This window comes from Pogoniulus pusillus, chromosome 35 (genome assembly GCF_015220805.1).
Source record: "Pogoniulus pusillus isolate bPogPus1 chromosome 35, bPogPus1.pri, whole genome shotgun sequence".
Lineage (NCBI taxonomy): Eukaryota > Metazoa > Chordata > Aves > Piciformes > Lybiidae > Pogoniulus > Pogoniulus pusillus.
In genome coordinates this window covers 12,745,365-12,767,479 of record NC_087298.1, presented here as the reverse complement: position 1 = coordinate 12,767,479, position 22,115 = coordinate 12,745,365, and the positions used below count along the sequence as shown (strand labels likewise).

Genomic DNA, 22,115 nt, shown 5'->3' with positions numbered 1-22,115 from the left:
CCAAACCAGGTGTCAGTGGTCTCCAGTGACAGGACAAGAGCTAATGAGCATCAAGTTGAACATGGCATGTTCCATCTTAACTTCTTTACTGTGAGGGTGGCAGAGCACTGGAGCAGACTGCCCAGAAATGTGATGGAGTCTCCTTCTCTGGAGGCTTTCAAGGCCTGCCTGGACACATTCTTTCATCTCCCTTCCCATTTGCCATTCTTCTTCCTCCTCCTCTCAGCCCCCAACTCTCATTCTGTTGCTTCCTCCTTCTCCCATCAAGATCCTCTTCCCCTACAACATCCTGCACTGGATGTGTTCAACCATCAACTCCTTTTGGACCTCACTGTGGGGATTATTTCCTCTCTGAAGCCTGAGACGGTGAGTTTGCCTCCTCCTGGGAGGTTGGGTTTGTTTACTTGACCAAAGAAGAGGAGGAAACAAAACTAAACCTAAAAATGCAGCAACTTTGGACCCCGCTTTTGTCACCCTTTGCTGCCTTCCCCAGCAGATGAAAGCAGCGGCGCCGGATGCGCCATATGAATAAGCGATCAGCGATTGACGAGCAAGTGCTCAGGTACCTGTGGCAAAAGACTTAATTTGCAACCTGGTACAAAAATCAAAGGCTCTGTCAACAGCTGAGCATCTCCCACATCCTCCTTGCAGTTACCTGGGAAAGCTCTGTCAGGTAAATTTCCACTGAAAGTAATTAGAGGGAATCCCCACCGGATGCAACAAACAAACCAACCCAACCCAGCCCCACCGCAAACTTGGCAGGAAAATTCTGGGCTCCAGAATTTGATTCTCACCAGGGATCTGCTATCTGCTGGCAGCCTGCTCCTTCGTCAGAGCTAGCAGCTGAGCTTTAGCACAACAGGCAGCAGGAATGTTCTGCATCTTTTTTTAATGCCTTACCTCTATTTTTCGTCTGAGGAGCTGAACTGACAAACACAGCTCCTGCGATCCTGCGCCTGCTGCCTCCTCAGGAAAGGCAGAGTCTCTGCTGAGATCACCTTCTACACACCCACTTCCTGCCAGCCAGAGGGTTTAACTCACTCGAGGAAGAAATCATACCATTGTTTTGGCTGGGAAATGCCTCCAAGATCATTGAGTCCAACCACTGACTTACCACCACCATGGCCCCTAACCCACGTCCCCAGCTGCCATGGTCACACATTTCATACAGTCACAGGATCAAGCAGGTTGGAAGAGAGCTCCAAGCTCAGACAGCCCAACCTAGCACCCAGCCCTGGCCAACCAACCAGACCATGGCACTAAGTGCCCCAGCCAGGCTTTGCCTGAACACCTCCAGGGACAATGACTCCACCACCTCCCTGAGCAGCCTCTTCCAATCCCCGAGCACTTGTTCCTGATATCCAACCTAAACCTCCCTTGGCACAGTTTCAGGCCATTTCCTCTGGTTCTACTACCTGATACTAGGGAGAAAAGATTAGCCCCCACCTCACTCCAGTCTCCTTTCAGGGACCTGTGGAGAGCAATGAGTTCTCAGCCTCCTTTTCTCCAGCCTAAGCAACCCCAACTCTGTCAGCTGTTCCTCACCAGCCCTGTTCTGCAGACCCTTCTCCAGCTTTTTTGCCCTTCTCTGAACATGCTCCAACACCTCTAATGCCCAAACCTGACCCCAGCATTCAAGGTGTGGCCTCACCACTATCCCTTTGCATGTACCAAGCCCCACCTATATCCAGGCTCTGGTATCCAAAGGCAGCACAAGAAACTAGTGGCAACCAATGTCCCTTGTTATGGAGACACTCACTTGCAAAGGAAGGGGTTTGCAGCCCCACAAAGTCACACATACTGTGCTGGGTTACAGGTGAGTGCCTACCACTGCTACCTACAGCTTCAGAGGTAAGTCCACAGCATTGCTTTTTTAAATGGACTTGGAATTTCATTCTTGTCTCTTGTGCCTTCTGCAGAGATGCTATTCACTAAGAGACTATTTAATTCCAAGTAAAACTCCTGCTTGGCATGCAAAGGACCAGGATTCAAGTCTCAGAAGCACATGAGCAGGGAGGTTGGACTGGGTGATGCCAAACAGTCCCTGTCAACCCTCACCATTCTGTGGAGCCAGCACAAAAATTGCCAGCTCTGGTCTGACCTCAGGACAGCTGCCACAGTGGGGACACACTAGGTTACACCTCCAGAGGGTCAGTTCTCCTGTGCTCTCACTATTGCCCAAACCAGGTGTCAGTGGTCCCCAGTGACAGGACAAGAGCTAATGGGCATGAGAAAGGTGGTGGAGTCTCCTTCTCTAGAGACTTTCAAGGCCTGCCTGGACATATTCTTTCCCTTCCCATTTGCCATTCTTCTTCCTCCTCCCAGCCCCAACTCTCATTCTGTTGCTTCCTCCTCCCATCAAGATCCTTTTCCCCTACAACAGAGGCAGCTCTCTGAAGCCCTCTCTTGGTAGTCCTACTTCTGCCATCACTGCTCCTTGGAGACTTTCAAAGCCTGTCTGAACATTGTAACCCTGCTCTGGACTCAATCTTCAGAGATCCTTCCAACCCCTACCATTCTGTCATTCTGCAAACCTTGGCATTAGGAGATTGAGGGGGTAAAAATCAGCCCCATTTATTACACCAGTTTAGGGCACAGATCCCAGCTACACCCAGTCAACATACAGCTTAAGACATAGCTCCCAGCAACACCCAGTGTAGGACACAGCTCCCAGCAACACCCAGTCAGCATCCAGCTTAGGACACAGCTCCCAGAAACATCGACTTAACATTCAGTTTAAGACACAGCTCCCAGCAACGCTCAGTTAACATCCAACTTAGAACACAGCTCCCAGCAACGCTCAGTTAACATCCAACTTAGAACACAGCTCCCAGCAACGCTCAGTTAACATCCAACTTAGAACACAGCTCCCAGCAACGCTCAGTTAACATCCAACTTAGAACACAGCTCCCAGCAACGCTCAGTTAACATCCAACTTAGGACACAGCTCACAGCAACAGTCAGCATCCAACTTAGGACACAGCTCCTGGCAACACCCAGTTAACATCCAGCTTAGGACACAGCTCCCAGCAACGCTCAGTTAACATCCAGCTTAGGACACAGCTCCCAGCAACGTCGACTTAACATTCAGTTTAAGACACAGCTCCCAGCAACACCCAGTTAACATCCAGTTTAGGACACAACTACCAGCAGTATCGACTTAACATCCAGTTTAGGACCCAGCTGCCAGCACCACCCAGTTAACACCCAGTTAGAGCCATGACTGCCAGTACCACCCAGTTAACACCCAGTTAGAGCCATGACTGCCAGCACCACCCAGTTAACACCCAGTTAGAGCCATGACTGCCAGCACCATCCACTTAAGATGCAGTTCCAGAGGTGACTGCCAGGAACAGCCGCAGGATGTGCAGCGCTGGCCCCGCGGCAGACACCTCAGAGCTCAGGCAGCTCATCTCGGGCAGGGTAACGTCTGTTTTAGAAGTCCCTGCCTCTCTCTCCAACTTGTCATGCCATTTGTTGACAACCCTATTGAAAGCCGCTCTCAGCAGGGCTCTGAAGGATCTTTCTGCACCTCTTTCTCTTTCCTCGACAGTTTTTGAAGGGGAGGCAAAGGGGGGAAAAAAACCCTAACTAATGAAATACCACTCCCGAACCCACTGAGCCGAGCCATCAATGCAGGGGGAAAAAGGCATCAGCAGCCAACATCGGCTGATGAAGCGGCTCACCTGGGCCCCCCAGCACACCGCCTCCAATTAAATCAAAATGGTTTGTTTTTAATGGTCTTTTACACTGACAAGTGGGCTATCATTCCAGGCCTAGAGAGCTGTCAGGGAGCCGAGGCAAATCCTCCGTTGATAATGCCCAATGCTTCCAATTAGGAGCCGAGGCCGCTCCTGGCGCACTAACGATTCCCCAGCCTCCCCCAAGGCCCCTTCGGCGTCGGCTTGGTTCATCCTCGCCCTTCCTCCGCCGCAAATTACTGACACAAAACGGAGGCGCCCCGGTGCCTCCTTCCCCGCGCCGGCCCCGGCCCCGCTGGATTTAATGAGGCGATGGAAGTTGGTTGGGTTTTTCCCCCCACCCCCTCCCCTGGTTTATTTTTTTTTTGGTGTGTGTGGATCTTTCGCTAAATTCTTTTCTTGTTTGACAGCTGCTTGAGTGTTGACCTTATAAAAGATTTAGTGTTTCTCATTATTTTCTGTCAAGCTTTACAAGCCGCGGCTTCGCCCGACATCATTTGCATCTCCATGCCAGCCTGCCCGAGAGCCGGCGTGGGGATGCTCGGAGATCTGCAGCCCTGCCTGCGCCCTGCCCTGCTCTGGGGTGTGGGCTTTATTCCCTGCTCTTCACCTGCAAAAAGCAGCTACTGCCGTGGCACTGGGGTTTGTTCCCTGCCTCACCCCTTGGAAAAACACCTACTGCCGTGGCACTGGGGTTTGTTCCCTGCTCACCCCTTGGAAAAGCATCTACTGACACAGCATTGGGGTTTATTCCCTGCTCACCCCTTGGAAAAGCATCTACTGACACAGCATTGGGGTTTATTCCCTGCTCACCCCTTGGAAAAGCATCTACTGACACAGCATTGGGGTTTATTCCCTGCTCACCCCTTGGAAAAACACCTACTGACACAGCATTGGGGTTTATTCCCTGCTCACCCCTTGGAAAAACACCTACTGACACAGCACTGGGGTTTGTTCCCTGCTCACCCCTTGGAAAAACACCTACTGACACAGCATTGGGGTTTATTCCCTGCTCACCCCTTGGAAAAGCATCTACTGACACAGCATTGGGGTTTATTCCCTGCTCACCCCTTGGAAAAGCATCTACTGACACAGCATTGGGGTTTGTTCCCTGCTCACCCCTTGGAAAAGCATCTACTGACACAGCATTGGGGTTTATTCCCTGCTCACCCCTTGGAAAAGCATCTACTGACACAGCATTGGGGTTTATTCCCTGCTCACCCCTTGGAAAAACACCTACTGACACAGCACTGGGGTTTGTTCCCTGCTCACCCCTTGGAAAAGCATCTACTGACACAGCATTGGGGTTTGTTCCCTGCTCACCCCTTGGAAAAGCATCTACTGACACAGCATTGGGGTTTATTCCCTGCTCACCCCTTGGAAAAGCATCTACTGACACAGCATTGGGGTTTGTTCCCTGCTCAGCCCCTGCAAGAACACCTCCAAACAGGGCACTGGAATTTATTCTCCCCACCCCCATTAAAAAAGACTACCCCAGGTGGGTTCCCGGGGGGACACTTTAGCTCATACAGTTGGATGAAATGGTTTGCAGGAGGTGTTAAGAAAGAGCCCCTGAAAAGGGCTGAAGGAAAGGCTGGAAAGCAGATAATCAGCACCAGGCTCTCTGCTCCTGCCCTGGATGGACCCAAGCTCTGAAGTGCCCAGCAGCCACAGCTCCCACACCCCAGCACCCACCTCAATACCAAGAAGCCCATCAGTACTCACAAGACCCTGGGTGGTCTCTGGGGTACCTGCTCAGATGCCATCAGGAGAGCTCTGCCTGCCCGAGGCCAGCTCAGCCTTTCTATATGGGGCAGGAAGTGTATTAGTCCCTCTTGAGCACACCTGCTTCAGCTCTCACCACTCACCTGCTGCTACTAACACTTGACAAGTGCCATCACAGCTGAGAAACCCAAACCAAAACAACCCTCAACTGTATATTTAAGAGTGATGAGAGGGTTTAATGCCCCTTTAATTCTCTGCAGCAAGCCCTGACATTACAAATGCCAGCCACAAGTGCCCGGCAGGGTTTAATCTGTCGGTAACAAACACAACGAGCAAGAGCAGAATGTAGCTTCTGAGCAGCAGCTGAAACCCATTGCAGCTCCATCACCCTGCAAGGAAAGCCACCAAGGTAGTGCCTCCAAACTCTGGTCCTCTCCTGACACAACCAATGCTCCAAAACCAGAATTCAGACAAAATCCTGGCACGAAAGCCCCACAGCCACCTCGGGGTGGTGATAAAGATGATCATCTCCAGACAAAATCCTGGCACAAAAGCCCCACAGCCACCTAGGGGTGGTGATAAAGATGATCATCTTCAGACAAAATCCTGGCACAAAAGCCCCACAGCCACCTCGGGGTGGTGATAAAGATGATCAGCAGCCTCTGGAGGAGGCACCTTTGGTTCTTCATTTAAAACGTGAACTAGAAGAATCAGAGCAGAGGATTCATCACTGGCATTGACTCCTCAACACTAACCTCCATCACAGGAAGACCTTTGACCCAAGGGCACCCTTATCTTGACTCTAATTGCTAGCTCTTGTTAGGAGAGGGTTTCTCAGCTTTTAAACTAGCACCTGTCCCTGTCCTACACCTGGTGCTCCCCACTTATGCTGAGGGCAAAGGCTGGCACCCCTCGACTTTATCAAGGCTCTGCCAATTTTAATGGCTGCCTGCAGTGACAGTGGGACATTTCTCACTAAGACTGGGCTGAATAAGCTGCTGTTTGCTCCTCTGCAGCTTCAACCCAAGCCCAGGCACAGATGTCCCTCTGCTCAGTTCTCAGCACTGGTGAGCAAGGAGTGATGGGGAATGTCAGAATGGTGACCTTGTAGGAGACCTCTGGGGATTATCCAGTCCACAACCCACAGCAGCTTGCCCAGGATCACAATGGCCAGGAGAGGTTGGAATGTCTCCAGAGAAGGAGACTGCACAACCACTGTGGGAGCCTGCTCCAAGCCTCCAGCACACTCACGCTGAAGATGTTTCAGATGGAGCCTCCTGGGTTCTAGTTCATGCCCATTGTCCCCTGCCACTGGGCACCACTGAGAAGAGTTTGGACCCACCCTCTCACCCCCCACCTCTCAGCTCTTGCTGAGCATTGCTCAGAGTCCCTCTGGGGCTGCTCTTCTCCAGGCTCAACAGCCCCAGGGCTCTCAGCCGTTGCTGCTCAGAGGTGCTCCAGGCCCCTCAGCATCTTTACAGCCTCCACTGGACTCCTCAAGGGGCACATTCAGGAGAAGCAGCTCAGTTGTGTCTACCTGCAGGCACTGGATTTTCCCAACAACTCCAGGGGTTATTCACCTACTCCAGCAGCCCTCCCACCTTTTCCTGGTGCAGAGAGGTTATGCCACTGCTGCTCCTGAAAAAGCCAAACCACTCAGAAGCAGCTGTCTGAAGTTAAAGACTCAGATGCACATTTAAGCATCTGAATGCTTTCCCCCAGAGAGAAGGAACAGTTCAGTATCAAGACTTTGTTTGCCTTGAGAAATGAGATCACTGCAAGCTTTCCAGGGCAGAGACTGCTGTGGCTTCCCATGCAAACCCTGGCATCCAGCCAGCCTGAGTGGGGTGGGGAAAGCTGGAGGCAGCTCCATACAGCCACACCAGGCAGATGGGTGGCATGAGGAATTGAGCTGGGGCAGGCAGAACCCCTGGTCCCCTCTGGTAGGCCCACTCCATACATGAAGACACTCTCACACCTCAGTGTCTCAGCACCTGCTGGACAGCTTTGCAGGGTGTGAAGCCCCAGAGAGTCCTGGCACCTTTCTCCAATGATGTCATTTGGTAAAATACTGGAACAGGTTGCCCAGAGATGTGGTTGAGGCCCCAGCCCTGGAGGCATTCGAGGTCAAACTTGATGGGACCCTGAGCAACCTGATCTAGTTGGAGATGTTTCTGTTGACGGCAATGGGGATTGGACAAGATGACCTTTGAGGGCCCATTCCAACCTGACTCTGTGTTTGTTGGGCAGGTCATGCAGAAGTCCCTGACCCAAACAGAAGCTGTTCTGGGGCCTCTGAGTCTGTCCAGACCCCCTCAGTGAAGCACAAGTCCTGTGTCGTAGCTAAACAGTCATGTTTGTTTCAGCACCCACCTTAAGGTATGCCAGCATCTGAACGTATCAGGCAGCCAAAACACCACAGTGAGGCTCCAGGATCTTGTTTGCTAGAGCAGAATAAGAATCTCCTAAAGTCAGCCAGAAAATGAGTCCTCATTTCAAGCAGGTTAAACGTTTGACTTCACCTGCAGCAACATCTCCCAGACAGGCAGATCCCTGCAGGCTCTTCTCTGTGCTAACACCCATTTTCTCCATCTGCTTGTAACCAGACCTCTGTCTGCTTCTGTCTTTGCAGGTTGGGCCTCATCTCAGCACTTTTCCAGTCCATGATGCTCGTAAAAAGGCAGGCAGTGCCTCCCACTGAGAGGCGAGAGGTTGTCCTCTTCCCCAGAGCATCTGAGCAGCGAGGACCACAGCACTGTGCTGGGCACCACAGCCCCCAGACCCTGAAAATGCCACAGGCCTTCACTCTGGGTTTAACATGTTGTGCTGATGTAGATATAGCCAAATAAATCATAAAATAGGTCAGGAGTGACTCTGTGCCAGCCTGCTCATTGCTTCGTGTTAGATGTGCTGCAGCTCACACGGTCTGACCACTGCGATTCTCATCATGCTGCAGCACAGCAGCAGGGCAGTGGTCACAGCAGAGGCAAAGCAGAGTCCCCTCCACTGTCTGTGCTGAGCAAACATCAAGTCTGACCATACCCCAGTCATCAGTAAGTCTATAACACTGACAACCCACCAGGCCTGCTCATTTCCTTGCCAGACAAGCTTCCCATCACTGCCTGATTCAGCAAAGCCCTTCCCCGTGTGAGGGCATCCCAACACCTGCCCCAAGCACACCGCCAAGCCGAGGCCTCGCCGCACAGCGATGCCCTCAGCCCTTTCCACGCTCACCCTCCAGTAGCTGCTGGTGCCCCTCGGGGCTGAGCCTCTCTAAGCAGTTGCTGAACAAACTCAGACTCCACCTGCTCAACATCATAGCACTCAAACCCTGGCTTGGCCACCGACAGGTGACAGCAGAGGCTCAGGCAGGTACCAACACGTTTAAAACCCATCTCCTCCCAAGTGGACATTTCACCTTGAGAAGATGCCACTTGGTAATAACTGTGAGTGCTTGAGTTGTGCATCTCCAAGGCTGCTAGAGGAACAATTCGTTACTCCTGTGTAGCCTGCTCCTCACGTCTGCTGCTCTCAGATTGCAGCAGGTGTTTAAATTCGGTGTTAGCTTTCAGTTCTCACATCCACCACCCTGCTGGCACCTGGAGACCTCAGCCCAGCATGGCCTGGGCACCCCTTCTAAACCTATGGCCTGAGACCTTTCCCCCCTCCCCAGGAAGGGAGGAACCTGGGCTTTAAACAACCTGTCCTGCTCAAAATGACACTGGTTATGTGTGTGAGGCTTGCCCAGCTGCCTGGTGGGAGCCACATCCAGCTCTTGGTCCAGCCACACATCTGGGTCCTGAGCAATTGCTCAGGTCCTTGGGGTGTTGACAGGGAGGGACACATCTGCAGAGGTGGAAAAGGCCTGGGGAAAGGCTGGCAAAGGAATGTGATGAGAACCGAGCCCACAGGGACATGATGATTCGGGACAGGTTTGAAAGCAAAGAAAGAGGCTCAAAAAGTAGCAGCTGAGCCAGAAGTGCATCCAGAAGACACTGCTCAGTGGGGCTGGGAGGTGACAGACCTGCCCCACTGCACCCCAAATTCCGGGCAGGGTCTTGCCCAAAAACGGCCCAGCTGGCCGAGTCCTGCAACTCGCTGGGTGGGAACACGGAGCACCCACTCACTGCCCGGGCACCTGCACCCCAGCTGGGGAAGGGTCACCTTTGCCTTGAGGACCTGTGAGTCCCCCCGCCCCGAGGTGCCACCTCAGGCTCGTCCTCACCGCAGCCTCCTCTCCCCGCCGCCCCCCGGCCAGTGGCCGAGATCACCGTGGGGGGCACAACCATGGATCTCTGCTCCGCTCCCCACTGCCCCGGACGGTGGAACCCAGTGGCGGGGTCCCGACCCCCTCCCCAAGCCCCGGACGCCCTCCGCCGCCGGACGCTCCTTGTCCTGCAGTGACACCCACTGGCAAAGGGGCTTCGAACGCTGCCGCAGGAGCCCCACCGCCGGGCCCTGCTCCTCTCGGTCACTGACACCCCCAACTGTCTGCCCCCTCCCATTTCTGCCGTCTCCCCCCACCCGCCCCGCCCCGGCCTCCCTTTCCCTCTCTCTCTCATGAGTACGCAGCCTTCTCCTTACCGGAGCGTCCCCCCGGCAGCCTGTCGGGGCTGAGCATTCCCCTCGCTGCCCGTGCGGGTACAGCCTTCCCGGGCACCCAGTGGGCACGAAGTACCACAGAGGTTGTGGGCGTCTTCCTCTCTAAGCCAGACCCTCTCAGGGTACTGCTCAGTGCTCCACCAGCAGATACTTCCAGAAGGTCTTGCCACAGCCATCGTTACAGCTCAGCCCCCACAGCTGAAGCTCATCTGTGAAGATTTGCCCAGCCCCAAACCTCAGAGAATGGCCAGGGTCAGCCCTGCCCCATGACCTCAAGCCCACACTGGGGACTGGTGCCAGGACAGCCTGACCACCTCTGCCAGCAGCTCCCAGAAAGGAGGAATGCTCAGCAGCTCCCAAAGCTGCCAGAGTCCTTAGAGCCAACTCCAGGGTGTAACTGGGGCTTGGGAGGGGGTGATTGGAAATGCAGCTGGCATTAGAGGTCTGCTCTTGTCCAGTGAGTGTCTGTGAACTGGGACTGGCCAGAAAATGGGGGTCGAGGGCAGGCAGAGGCAGGGAAGGCAGAGTTGTGCTGCTGGGTGGGCTCCATGTGGGATTACCTACCCATGCTGGCAGCCACAGAGCAGTCACTTGGACCCCACTTGTAGAGGGACATCACATATGGGCAGAGTGGGGCACACTGCTGCCTTGGGGAGCCTAGTCCTGGGATTAATAATCATGTCAGTAATTCAGGTTAATCAGTGTCAGACACACTGACATTAGGACATAAGCAGCAAGTGGTTGCTGAATGCTCAGAATACAGCCTAGGAGTGACAGCCTCTGTCCCCAGGGCCTTAGCTGGGGATGGCACAGAGTGGTGTCTGCTTAAGGATGGGTATTGAATTCCTCACACTTAGCCACCAAAAATCTTGCCCAGCATCAGAGAGTGAGTCTGATCCAGAAACTTCCCCATGGTTGTTTGAAGGCAGAAGTCTGATTAGAGAGAAGGAAACAGAGCAGCAGAGCCAAACCTGCCCCTGCACTGCTGATCCAAATCCTGATTGCAAGAGCACTCCCTGCCCTGCTCCCTCTTCTGGTCCCAAACACCACCTGAGTGTTACTTCTGATCCTAGGGCCAATCTCCATCCCGAATTGGGGTCTCACTGCTTGAACAGGGAAGCCACCAACACCCAGGAGCCACCAACACCCACACTGCAGAGCTGGGAAACCCCACAGGGGTCTCTGCCCCATTTCTCACTGGGACCAGATCCTGCACATCTGTTGCTCTGGTCCAGTCTGAAGCAATGCTTAGCCCGGCCCTGCCTAGGGAGATGTACGCTGCAGAACTCACCCCCGGCAGACCAGGAACCTTCAGCCTGGCTCCCAGTCCCTGGCACTGGGGCAGCACCTCTGTGCTGGGAGGAAAGAGGCAGAGCAGGGATCCTTCACTCAAGGACAGAGAGGTCAAGCAGCTCCCAGGATGGGGACAGGCTGGTCCCGGAGCCGATGCTGGTTTTGTCCCTGGGTTGATCCTCCCCTCTCAGGCTCTTTTGTTCCACTGCCCCGATCCCAGCCGGCCTCGAGCCTGCAGGGCCGAGGGCAGGAGGTGCTGGGGCCCTGCCTGTGCCGCTGCCCGACAGCTGGCAGCCGGGCTTCCCGGGGGCTGGAGAGGGGGGCTCTCCCCTCCTTGATCGCCTCCAAGCTGCTGGCCAAGGGCGGCTTTGGAAGAGGGACAAGATGTAACTGCCTGGCCGGAAAGGTGGAGAAGAGAGGAAATCGAGTGTCTGAGAAATCAGCGGCGACATCGCTGCTGCGTGGGGCAGCTCCAGCCCCCCGCGTGGGGACATTTCTCTCATCTCCTCGCCGAAGGCTCTGCCCCCAGGAAAAAGCCCCTAACTAACCCCTCGAGGAGGCAGGAGCCAGTCTGCCAGAGTGGAAGGTGGGACTCCTGCGAGAACCTGGGGGATGCACAACAGCAAACCCCCCCTCGCCCCCAACGGGGCAGGAGGGAGGAAACTCGGTGTCTCTGGGAGAAACTGGCAGGGGTGGGCAGCTCGGGCTGGGGCTGTGGAGGTGTTATTTAAAACGGCATTGACGGCAGGAAAAAAAAACCCACCCTGAGCTCGGTCCCTTCCCAGTTGCGCCAGTAGGTACTGCCGCTGGGAGAACGGGACGAGCCGGAGGCGATGCCCGGTGGCCTGGCACTTGCGTGAGCTAAAGGAGCTCTCTGCTCGTTCACCATCGATTTCGAGGGGATTCAACGAAATTCGTCTCTCCGAGGTTCACTGCCTCTGCCCTGGGGCTTTGGGGAGAGTCTTTTCCTTTTCCTTCTCCTTTTCCTTCTTCCTTGTTCCTTTTTTCTGTTTCTTTTACTTTACTTTTTCTTATTTTCCTTTTCCCTTTCCTTTTCCTTTTCCTTTTCTTCTTTTCCTTCCCTCTCCTCTTTTTCTATTTTGTTTTTACGCCGAGGAAAACTTTCCTTGCACGGAAGGGATCGGCCAATGGGTTAACTGCGGGGAGAAGCGAGCGGAAAGCAGCAACCCCTCGACACCTCACCCCCCCCATACCCCCCGCAGCTAATCACCCCATTACGAGCCCCGTCAGCGGGATAATGACAGCAAAAGAAGGCGGAAACCTCCCGGAAAGCGCGGGGCTGCGGGCGGCAATTAATTCCCGTTAATCAAGCTCCGAGGTGTCGCCGCCGGGGAGTGACAACCCCCAAAACGCCCCGCGGCCAATGGGCTCGTTCACACGAGGGAGGGGTGCCAAGGTCCCCGAGCCGGAGTGGCGCAAGTTCATTTTTTCCTTTTTCCTCCCCAGTTTGCCCCTTTTCCTGCCCTCTCCCCCGGGGAGGTGGCGCTGCTTCCGCCGCTGTCCGAGGTGCTGAGCGGTCCGGAGTGACTCCGGCTCCCGGGCGCTGTTCGAGGCGCAGGAGGCTCCGGAGTGACTCCGGTTACTCCCCTCAGGCGCTGTCCGAGGTTCTGGCAGGGAAAGGGGGGGCTCCTCGGCGGCCGCGACGGCTAGCCACCCCCTCTGCCCTCCCCTCGCCCTTCCCCATTGATTTCCGGATCATTAAGTGGTTAAGGCTCTACGAAGCTTCACTATCGATTGCTGCCTCCCCACCTCCGGCTGGGAGCGCCCCCCCACACCCCGGACTGCGCCCCCCCCCCCCCCCTCCCCCTCCCGCCAAGCTCCGCACCGCCACCGCTCCGGGCAGAGGGTGGGGTGGCCGGGTAAGGGGCCGGGGCCCAGGGTGAGGTTGGGGTCCGTGTGTCCCCCTCCCACCTCCTTGGCGGCCAAAGTTTGACTCTGCCTCCCTCTCCCCCCCCTCCCCCCCTTCCTGTCTGTCTGTCTGTGAGTGCAGCCGGGCGCGATGCTGAAGACGGAGCAGCCCTGGATCTAACGCGCGAAGCCTCGGAGAGCCTTGCAGCAACTGTCCGGATCCTAGGCTGAACTTTGCTCTTTTATTATTATTTTTTTACCTTTTTAAATATTCTTTTTGGTTTATTTCTTCTTTTATTTTTTTGCCCTTTTTTTCTTCTCCTCTTGTTGTTGTTAATTATCGTTACCGACCCGCTTCCGCCGCGCCCTCCCCGCCAATGCCCGTGTGAGCGCCGGCACTTCGCGGGGGCCATGGAGGGCTCCACCGGCTTTGGGATCGACTCCATCCTTTCCCACCGAGCCGGCAGCCCGGCCGTGCCCAAAGGGGACCCGCTGGTGAGCGACGGCCGGTCCCCGCTGGAGCTGAGCCCCCGCTCGGAGGGCAGCAGCGGGTGTCCCTCACCCCGTTCGCCGGGCCGCGAGTGCCTGGAGGCGGCGGGGCCGCGGCCGGGCCTGGATGCGCACCTCCAGCCGGGGCAGGTCTCGGCTCCCTCTCAGTCCCGGACCGTCACCTCCTCCTTCCTCATCAGAGACATCCTGGCAGATTGCAAGCCCCTGGCCGCCTGCGCCCCTTACTCCAGCACCAATGGACCTCACGGCGGGCAGGAGCCGGCGGGCAGGATCCCAACCAAACCAGGAGAGGACTTTAGGGAGAAAATGGAAAAAAACACCAGCAGCTCTTCCTCGGACTCAGAGTACAAAGGTAAGAGCTCTTCACCCCGCTGAGGCTTTGCACGGCCTGGACCCAAAACCTCCGGCGTCCCCGGAGCTTCCCTGTGTGCACCGGGAGCTCGCTGCGGAGCCGGCTCCCGGTGAAGGAGGTGGTGTGGGGGGGGGGGGGGTCGCGGCATCGGTCGTCTCCGAAATGATGGCGGGATCGGCACCAACTTGAGAGCACCTGGGGTTCGGGGTTTGGTGGGGCTCGGCCCCATGAAAGGGGTTGGGGGGAATTGGTGTTCACCTAACGCGCTCGGGGGATGCTCGGGGCTGTTTTTTCCGCGGGGAAGATGCGGCTGATTCGTTTCTATCCGCGGGGAAAGGAGAGAGGAGAACGGGAAGAGGCGTTCTGCCTGGGGGAAAAAATAAAAAGAAAATTAAAAGGGGGAAAAAATAAGAAAAAATGTAAGAAAACGATAATAAAGTAATTATGGGTTTAGCGGAGAAATTCTGTTCCCCTGCTCCGGCGAGAAACGAACAAGAAAGTCGGCGAGGTTTGATTCGATTTGTGTTATATCTATGACTGTGCTGGAGACGGTTTACAAACGAGCACGACAGACAGACAGACAGACAGAGAGCCCCGAGTTGCAGCTCCTGTGCCGGCGGGGAGCGGGGCTGGACTCAGCCGCCGCTCGCCACGGGCCCGGGGCTTCGGCAGCCCGGGCGCCTCGCAACCCCTTCCCGGCCTCCCCCTGCGGCAGCTGGGTTGGAGGAGGCCGGGAACGATCCTGAGTGGGCTGTTGGGATCGGTTCTTGCCCTCCGTCCTCTCTCCTCCACACACACCCCCGGAGCAGTTTATCATATCCCGGATAACTTCTCCTCCACCCACGGAAAAAAAACTTGCGCCAGGGAAAATTGTTTGTTGTGTGTTTGCCAGAGGAAGGCGAAAGGAGAACCAGAGGCGATGTGGCTCTGGATTCGGAAAGGATGGTAGGGAAAAGAGGGGGACGAGCCGAGCCCCAGCCCGGCTGCCAGGGAGCCCTTGGGCAGCCCGGAACCGCCGCTCTGGAACTAAGGCTCACGGGGAGAGAAATCTTGCCCCGAACGAGCTGCGAAGGCACCTGGGGGCTGGGGAATGGCGGTGAGGGGGCAGACAGCGACCTTCGGGGCTGTGCCGGGCTTAAAAAAGTGTCCCGGGAAAAACGCTGGTATCGGCCTCGACGTTCCGCAGGGCCGAGATGGAATCCAGCCGCGATTCCCACCTGGGCGGTTTGTTTTCGCCTCCTCCATCCCACTCGCCCCCGAATTCCATCAGCTTTTCTCGCCTTCCCCCAGACCGCGAAAGAAGCGCGGGGGGAGAAGGAACGCAGGTTTTCCGCACATCCCTAAGCCAGAGGTTTTGTTTGTTGTTTGGTTCGGTTTGTGGTTTGTTTTTTTTTGGGGGGGGGGAACACGACAGCATTATCCCAGCCCAAATCAGTTCCTCGCCTGCCTCTGAACAGCGTAGCCAACCCTTGCTTGAAATGAGGGGGCGAAGAGACCTTAAATGGAGGGGGAAACCCATCTTGAAAGGGAAGGATAACAGCTTAAACAAGGCGGGGGGACACACAGGGATAAAATGGGGTAAAAACACAGCTTAAATGCGAGGTAAACACAAATTAAATTGGGAAGAAAAACATCTTAAATAGGGCCTCAAAAATAGTTTAAATGAGAGGGGAAACACAGCTTAAATAGACACAGTTCTATTAGGGAGGGAAACAGTTTAAAGGGGAGAGGAACGGCTTAAGTGGCGAGAAATCGAGTTTGAATCATGGTAAACAGTTTAAATGGGGGGGGAGGAAACAGTTTAAATGGGGAGGAACAATTTAAATGGGGGGGGAACAGTTTAAACGGGGTGGAACAGTTTAAATGGGGGGAACAGTTTAAATCGGGGGGAGGACGACCGCTTATACGGGGGAGGAACAGCTTAAATGGAGGAGGAACAACTTCAATGGGTCAAAATACAGTTTAAATGCAAGGGGGGAGGAACGGTTTAAGAGGGGGACGCACACAGGTCTTAAATATGGGGGAAACACTTCTTAAATGGAGAGCAAAAACACAGTGTAAACGAGGGCAAACCCAGCGCTTCTTGGGGGTGGCGGAAGCCCAGCGCCATCCTTTTCTCCCTGCTTTGGATATGGTGATTTTTGTGGAGCAAAACCTGATTTCCCCGCAAAAAAAAAAAAAATCAAAGAGAAAGGGCTGCGGGGCCAGGCCTAAAGCACAAGAAGCTGCGGCAGGATTTGGCCCACAGCAGATGCCGCAGACCCTGCTATCTGTATTCTCTATAGCGGGGTTTGGGTTGTTGTTGTTGCTGGGTTTGGGGTTTGGGTTTTGTTTTGTATAGTAAGAATAGCCTGGAGGGGGGAGTCATGGCCAAAGAACCCTTTGGAGAGCAGGAACTTTTTAGGAGCAGAGGATGAGCCCGGGAAGGGGGGGGTGAAATGTGCCCTTGCAGCGCTGCCTGAGGCCGGACCCGATGGAAAAACAGCGCAAAGTTTTGGGCCTTTCTAGGAGAGAGCGGAGCAGGGACTGGGGCTGGGACCCGCACGCCCCCCGCGCCTGTCCTGCCTGCTCCGGATCCGGTGCCAGGGCTGTCGCTTTTCCTGGGAACCGGAGCCGGGTCCCCGTGGTTTAGGGCTCGTTCCCGGCTCGGTCAGGGAGGAGATTTCTGGTTGAAGGGTTTCGCTCCCCGGTGGCTCAATTAACCGGATTATTGTCTCCCTACCGAGAGGAATCAGCTCGCGTTCGGCTCCAGCCCTGCCTCTGTCGCCACCAAATTTAACATAAACCTCAAAAAAAAAAAAAAAAAAAAACCCAAAACCCCAAAACAAAAAACCAAACCACCAAAAACCCAACCCAAAACAAACCAAAAACCAAAACCAACCAAACCAAACCAACAAACAAACAAACAAAAACCCAAAGCAAAGCAAACCAAACCTCACAAAACCAAAACCAAACCCAAACCCCGAACTCCGCCGATTTGTATAAACTGAGCCTTGGTTTCTACATAATCTCCGGGAGGATGCCAAAAACCAACACGAACAGACAATTATTGGTTTGGTTTTTTTTTTATCAGCTTCAATTTCTTTTTTTCCTGGTCGAACATTGCCCCCACTAATATTCCGAGGCGTAAATTCCCGCGTCCCTCCGCCCGTGCGTGGGTACCGACAGAGCTAACGAACCGCGGCCGACACGTTTCGTTCGGTGGGGTTTAACATAAAGAAAGGATAATGCTCTGCGAGCCCCGGTGAAGGGGGGTTTGGTCGGTGCCCCAGCAGCATCCCCGGCACGGGTGGAGGCTTCTGCGCGATGGGGGAGAAGCAGCATCACCCCCAGCCACTTTATCCTCCGAAAATGTGGGCTCGCAGTTTCCATTTCTGGGTTGTGGTCGGATTTTAAAAGAAAGGGGAGGAGGGGGAAATTAAAAACTGGGGGAAAACAAAAAAGAGAGACAGGGGGAAAAACTGTCAGGAGAAAAGAAAAAGAGCAGGGGAGTAAAATGCCCAAACACGGAGAAAGCTGCTGGATCGAGGAGAAAGAATCAAGGGCAGGGTCCTGCCCCGTAGGCAGAGGCTTGAGGGAGATCGGAGAGTCTGGGCAGGAGCCTGGGGGTACAAGCCGGTGTCCCGGCCCTGCTCCCGGGCCCTGGGTACGGGGAAAGGCCGGGTCCACATCGGGGACTCCCACGAGGGTTCAAATTTGCGGGGCTGCGAGGCAAATGCGCCGTGAGCGCGGCTGGGTACCCGAGCCCAGCTCCTCTATATGCCTGCGGTGCTTCACCCTCCTCTTCTTGGGGCTTGTCCCCTTCCCTTCCTGCCCTGACCTGGCCTCTCTTCCTCCCTCTCGACCCAGTGAAAGAAGAAGGGGACCGAGAGATCTCCAGCTCCCGGGACAGTCCCCCGGTGCGGCTGAAAAAGCCGCGCAAAGCCCGCACCGCCTTCACCGACCATCAGCTGGCTCAGCTGGAGCGCAGCTTCGAGAGGCAGAAATACCTGAGCGTGCAGGACAGGATGGAGCTGGCCGCGTCCCTCAACCTCACCGACACGCAGGTGAAAACGTGGTACCAGAACAGAAGGTAAAAACCCACCCTTCCTTCCTGCCCACCGCTCTGGGGTCTCATCCTGCTCTTCTACCCAGCCCTGCACCTCCAGACCAGGCAGGGCTTTTGCACCCCACAACCACCCGCTCAGCCCTCCTGGCAGCGGGAGAGGTGAGGTCTCCTCCCCTCTCCTCCCCTTCCAGAGGGCTTTTTATCCCGAAGTGGAGAAAAAGTGATATCGAGAGGCAGGGCAGGTTAGGGGTGGGGTGGGGGAGTAATCTCTGCCCCTCAGCCCCGGCAATGCGGGGAGGCAAGAGTGGGTTTTCCAGCTAAACACAACAGCATAACACATCGGCCCATTAATAATAGATACCAATTACTGCTTTGGGCATCAATAATTAACACCCCTTACAGTAATTACACAATTATTATTATGATGAATAATTTACTGCTGGAAATAGGTTTAGTGCTTCAGCGACACACCCGTAAAAGGGCTGGAGACGGGAATGGCTTCGGTGGCTTTATCCGGACACCCCTCTTCCCAGCCCCCACCATCGCCGTAAAACGAGGGACTCCCAGTTGCAGTCCCATCCCGTCTCTCCCTCCCCTTCCCTCCCCCAGGTTTTAAACACCCACCGCTCAATTCCAGTCCCTCTGCAAAGATCAACACTTCGGGGACTTGAGGGAGTTTAGGGCGGCGAGGGCTGTGCCCTCACCAAGCCCCCGCACCCTTCCTTCCCAAATCCCTCCCGAAAGGACACGCTGGAGCCAGGCCGGTGTCTCACAGCCCCTTCCCCAGTTGCCCGTCCCCGGAGCCGTCCCGTCGGGGGCGGAATTCCGGGGCCGGGGGCTTCTCCACGGGACTCTGCACACACACACACACACACACACACGTACGCAGGCAGACCCATGCCTATATATGCCTACAGGTATGCAAACTCCACGCAGGCATTTGCACACACGTACGCGGCAAACGAATTCCTCAGGACGTTAACCCACGCGTGTCCCCTCGCTGGATGCCTGCAGCCACTCGAGGGGCCCGGGCTTAGCCCCGGTAGCCCTGGCTCGGGGAGGGGGTCTCGGAGCCCCGAGACGTGAAACGGGGCCTCGGCAGCCTCGGGCTGGAGCAACAGCAGCAGCGGTATCGTCCCCGCTCAGCGGCGGGGCGGAGGGTCTGCCGTGTCACACGCGGGATGTCACACGCGGGATGTCACACGCAGGCCGCAGTTTGCAGTCTGGAGTTTACACCCCAGGAAAGGACTGAAATGTTGGAGGCGATTGATATCGGGGGGGGATTTTTACATCCCGCCAGCGGATCTCAGCCGGGAACTGGCTCCGGTGCCTTCCAGGAAGGCTCCGTGGATGCTCACACCGGGCTGCTACGGCGGGGACACCGCGGAGAGCAGTCCACTCACCCCTTAATTGGGGTCTGCGACCCCCCCCCCACTGGGCTGGTCTCTCCCATCCTTACAGAGGGGATCAGCCTCGGGGATCAGGGATGCGCAAGGACAGCAGAGCCCGAGAGCTGGGTTGCGAAGGAGGAAAAAGCCCGTGGATAAAGGGTGTGGAGAGGGTAAAAAGAGCCTGGGAGCGGCTTTTGGAGCAACCCTACCTCCTTGACCCCCCTCTCTCGGCTTGTCCCCCCACCAGGACCAAGTGGAAAAGACAGACGGCGGTGGGCCTGGAGCTGCTGGCCGAGGCTGGCAACTACTCAGCCCTGCAGAGGATGTTCCCTTCGCCCTACTTCTACCCGCAGAGTTTGGTCTCCAACCTGGACCCCGGCGCCGCTCTCTACCTGTACCGGGGACCCAGCGCTCCTCCTCCCGCCCTACAGAGACCCTTGGTGCCCCGCATTCTTATCCACGGACTGCAGGGAGGTAGCGAGCCCCCGCCGCCCCTGCCCCCGCTGCCCGGCGTCCTGCCCCGGGCTGCTCAGCCCCGGTGAGCTCCGGCCTCTCGGGCAGCCCCACCGGCACCCACCGGGCTACGGGGGGGTGAGGTAGGGCGGCTGTAGGGGGCCATCCCAGCTGTGGGGCTGCTAGCAAGCGGCAGCCTCCCGCTCATCCCCAAATATATATATAAATATATATATTCCCGACATCTCCCCCTCCTTTTTTTAGCTCCATATAAAGAATGCAAGAAGCAAGGGCAGGGTTGGCAGGACGGATGCCGGCAAAGCTACCCCCTGCTCCGCGGGGCTCTCTCCGCCGTTCCCCGCCTTGTGCCCAAGAAGGGCACCGGGACCGCCTCGGCGTCACCCTACCATTGCCCGAGAGTGAGCCGGGAGCACGGGCAGGGACTGATTGCTCCGGTGGCGGGGCTTTGCCTCTCTGCCCCCTCCCCAGGAACTACAGGACTAGGGGGCAACCACCCCTGCTCCGGCCGGCTTCAGGCAGGATCCCCCTGCCCAAGCCCCGCCCGGGGACTGAGCCCAGAGCACGGCCAGGGGCTGGTTGCTCCGGCGGCGCTGGTAGGGATCTGCCCCTCTGCCCCCTTTCAGGAAATACCGAGGTGGGAACCAACCACCTCTGCTACAGCCTGCTCCTGGGGAGCCCACTCCTCACTTTCCCAAACCTGGGGCATCGCTCCTGCCACGGGGAAGGTGGACGGAAAAGAGAGTGTGTATGGCGCGAGTGGGTGTCCCCGCCGGCCACGGCGAGGCTCTGGGACGCTCAAAACTAACTGGAAAAAAAAAGGGGGAAAACAAATAATAATAATAAAAAAAAAAAAAGTGGGGGGGGAAGAGAGAGGGAAAAAAAGAAAAAGAAAAAGACAGCGTCGAAATGTAAATACGGTGCGCAAAATGTATATGAATTATTTATTTGTGAACCCTGAGGGCGTATTTGTGTAAGTGATTCTTGTCAGTCTGTATCCCGGGGCCGGCCCGGCTGGGGAGGGGGATGGAAGAAGGATGGTGGTGGGGGGGTGTCGGGGGGTCGCGGCTGCTCCCGTTCGCCCCCCCCCCCCCCCCCCCCCCGCACCTTCCCCGCGATCCCTGTCCCCATCCCTCCTTTTTTAAATGTGCAAATAAAACCAACTTCTTTACAAACGCACGGGGCTCGCCTCCGCCGCCCCTTTTCTTCTCCCCTGCCCTCCCCCCGTTTATTTGCTGTGGCGGATCAGCGGCCGCCGAGGGAAAGGCAAAAAGCAAACGGGAGCTTTCCCACCTCCCATCATAAGGAGATCGCCCCCACCCCCTTCTAAACCTGGTCCCACTGCCGGTATGCGGGACCGGCCGCTCCGCCGCGGGGCTGGGGGACACACCGGTGCCCGGCGCGATGGGAGCCGGAGCCGGTGAGCGATTGAGGAGGAGCCGCAGTGGCATCAGCGCCCGGGTGCGGGAAGTGAGAGCTTTGCAAGGGGATTGTTTCCACCCTCTAGAAAGTGTCGCTCATCTGGCCCCGGCCGGCGAGCCCGGCAGCTGCTCGCCGGGACAGCCGGGCAGCGGCTCGCCGGCTCCGGGAGCCGACAGATGGGCTGCGAGCACAGCTCGCCCGGCCCTCCGCAGCCCCCCTGGGCCTCCATCACCCTCCCCCCCTCCGCCCCGGTCCTCTGCCGCTGTCCCCGGCCCTCCGCAGTCCCCCGCCTCCGATCCTCTGCCGCCCTTCTCGGTCCTCCTCTGCGCCCCCGATCCTCCATCACCCCACACTCCCCCGCCCTCCTCTGCTCCCCGCGGTCTTCCATGAACCCGCTCCCCTCATCTATGATCATCCCCCCAGATCCTCCCTCGCCCCCTCCGGTCCTCTTGCCTCTCCCTCTGGTCCTCCATCACCCCCCACATCCTTCCCGGTTCTCCTCTGCTTCACATATCTTCCATCACCTCCTTGCTCTCCTGGCCCTTCATCACCCTCCCTTCGCCCGATCCTCCATCAGCCCCCCAAACTGCCTCTGCTCCCCTGATCCTTCGTCACCTCTCCCGGGCCTCCACGGAGTTTCCCCCCAAGCCCCCAGCCCGCTACCCACGGGACAGCCCCAGCCCTAGAGCATCCCCGACTCCTCCCCGGGGCCGGGTCCCAGCCCAGTGCCC

At 56.5% G+C, this 22,115-nt stretch overlaps 1 protein-coding gene across 2 annotated transcripts; it reads left to right on the top strand.

Annotated features, from left to right (window-relative positions):
- Positions 1-12,630: 12,630 nt before the first annotated feature.
- On the top strand, positions 12,631-20,188 carry BARHL1 (BarH like homeobox 1). Of its 2 annotated transcripts, none has more exons than XM_064171192.1 (4): positions 12,631-12,738; positions 13,333-14,052; positions 17,902-18,124; positions 19,739-20,188. In XM_064171192.1, the coding sequence occupies exons 2-4, from the start codon at positions 13,602-13,604 to the stop codon at positions 20,031-20,033; spliced, it is 969 nt and encodes a 322-aa protein (XP_064027262.1). In that variant the 5' UTR covers positions 12,631-12,738; positions 13,333-13,601; the 3' UTR covers positions 20,034-20,188. The 2 variants fall into 2 exon arrangements, with proteins under 2 accessions (XP_064027262.1, XP_064027261.1); XM_064171191.1 differs by lacking the exon at positions 12,631-12,738 and adding an exon at positions 12,823-13,201.
- Positions 20,189-22,115: the final 1,927 nt, after the last annotated feature.

What these genes read in the sequence shown, in the direction of transcription:
- BARHL1 (XM_064171192.1), top strand. Translation starts at nt 13,602, where the DNA reads ATGGAGGGCTCCACCGGCTTTGGGATCGACTCCATCCTTTCCCACCGA. An exon ending in CTCGGACTCAGAGTACAAAG is followed by an intron (nt 14,053 to 17,901) that starts GTAAGAGCTCTT and finishes CTCTCGACCCAG; the next exon opens with TGAAAGAAGAAGGGGACCGA. An exon ending in ACGTGGTACCAGAACAGAAG is followed by an intron (nt 18,125 to 19,738) that starts GTAAAAACCCAC and finishes TCCCCCCACCAG; the next exon opens with GACCAAGTGGAAAAGACAGA.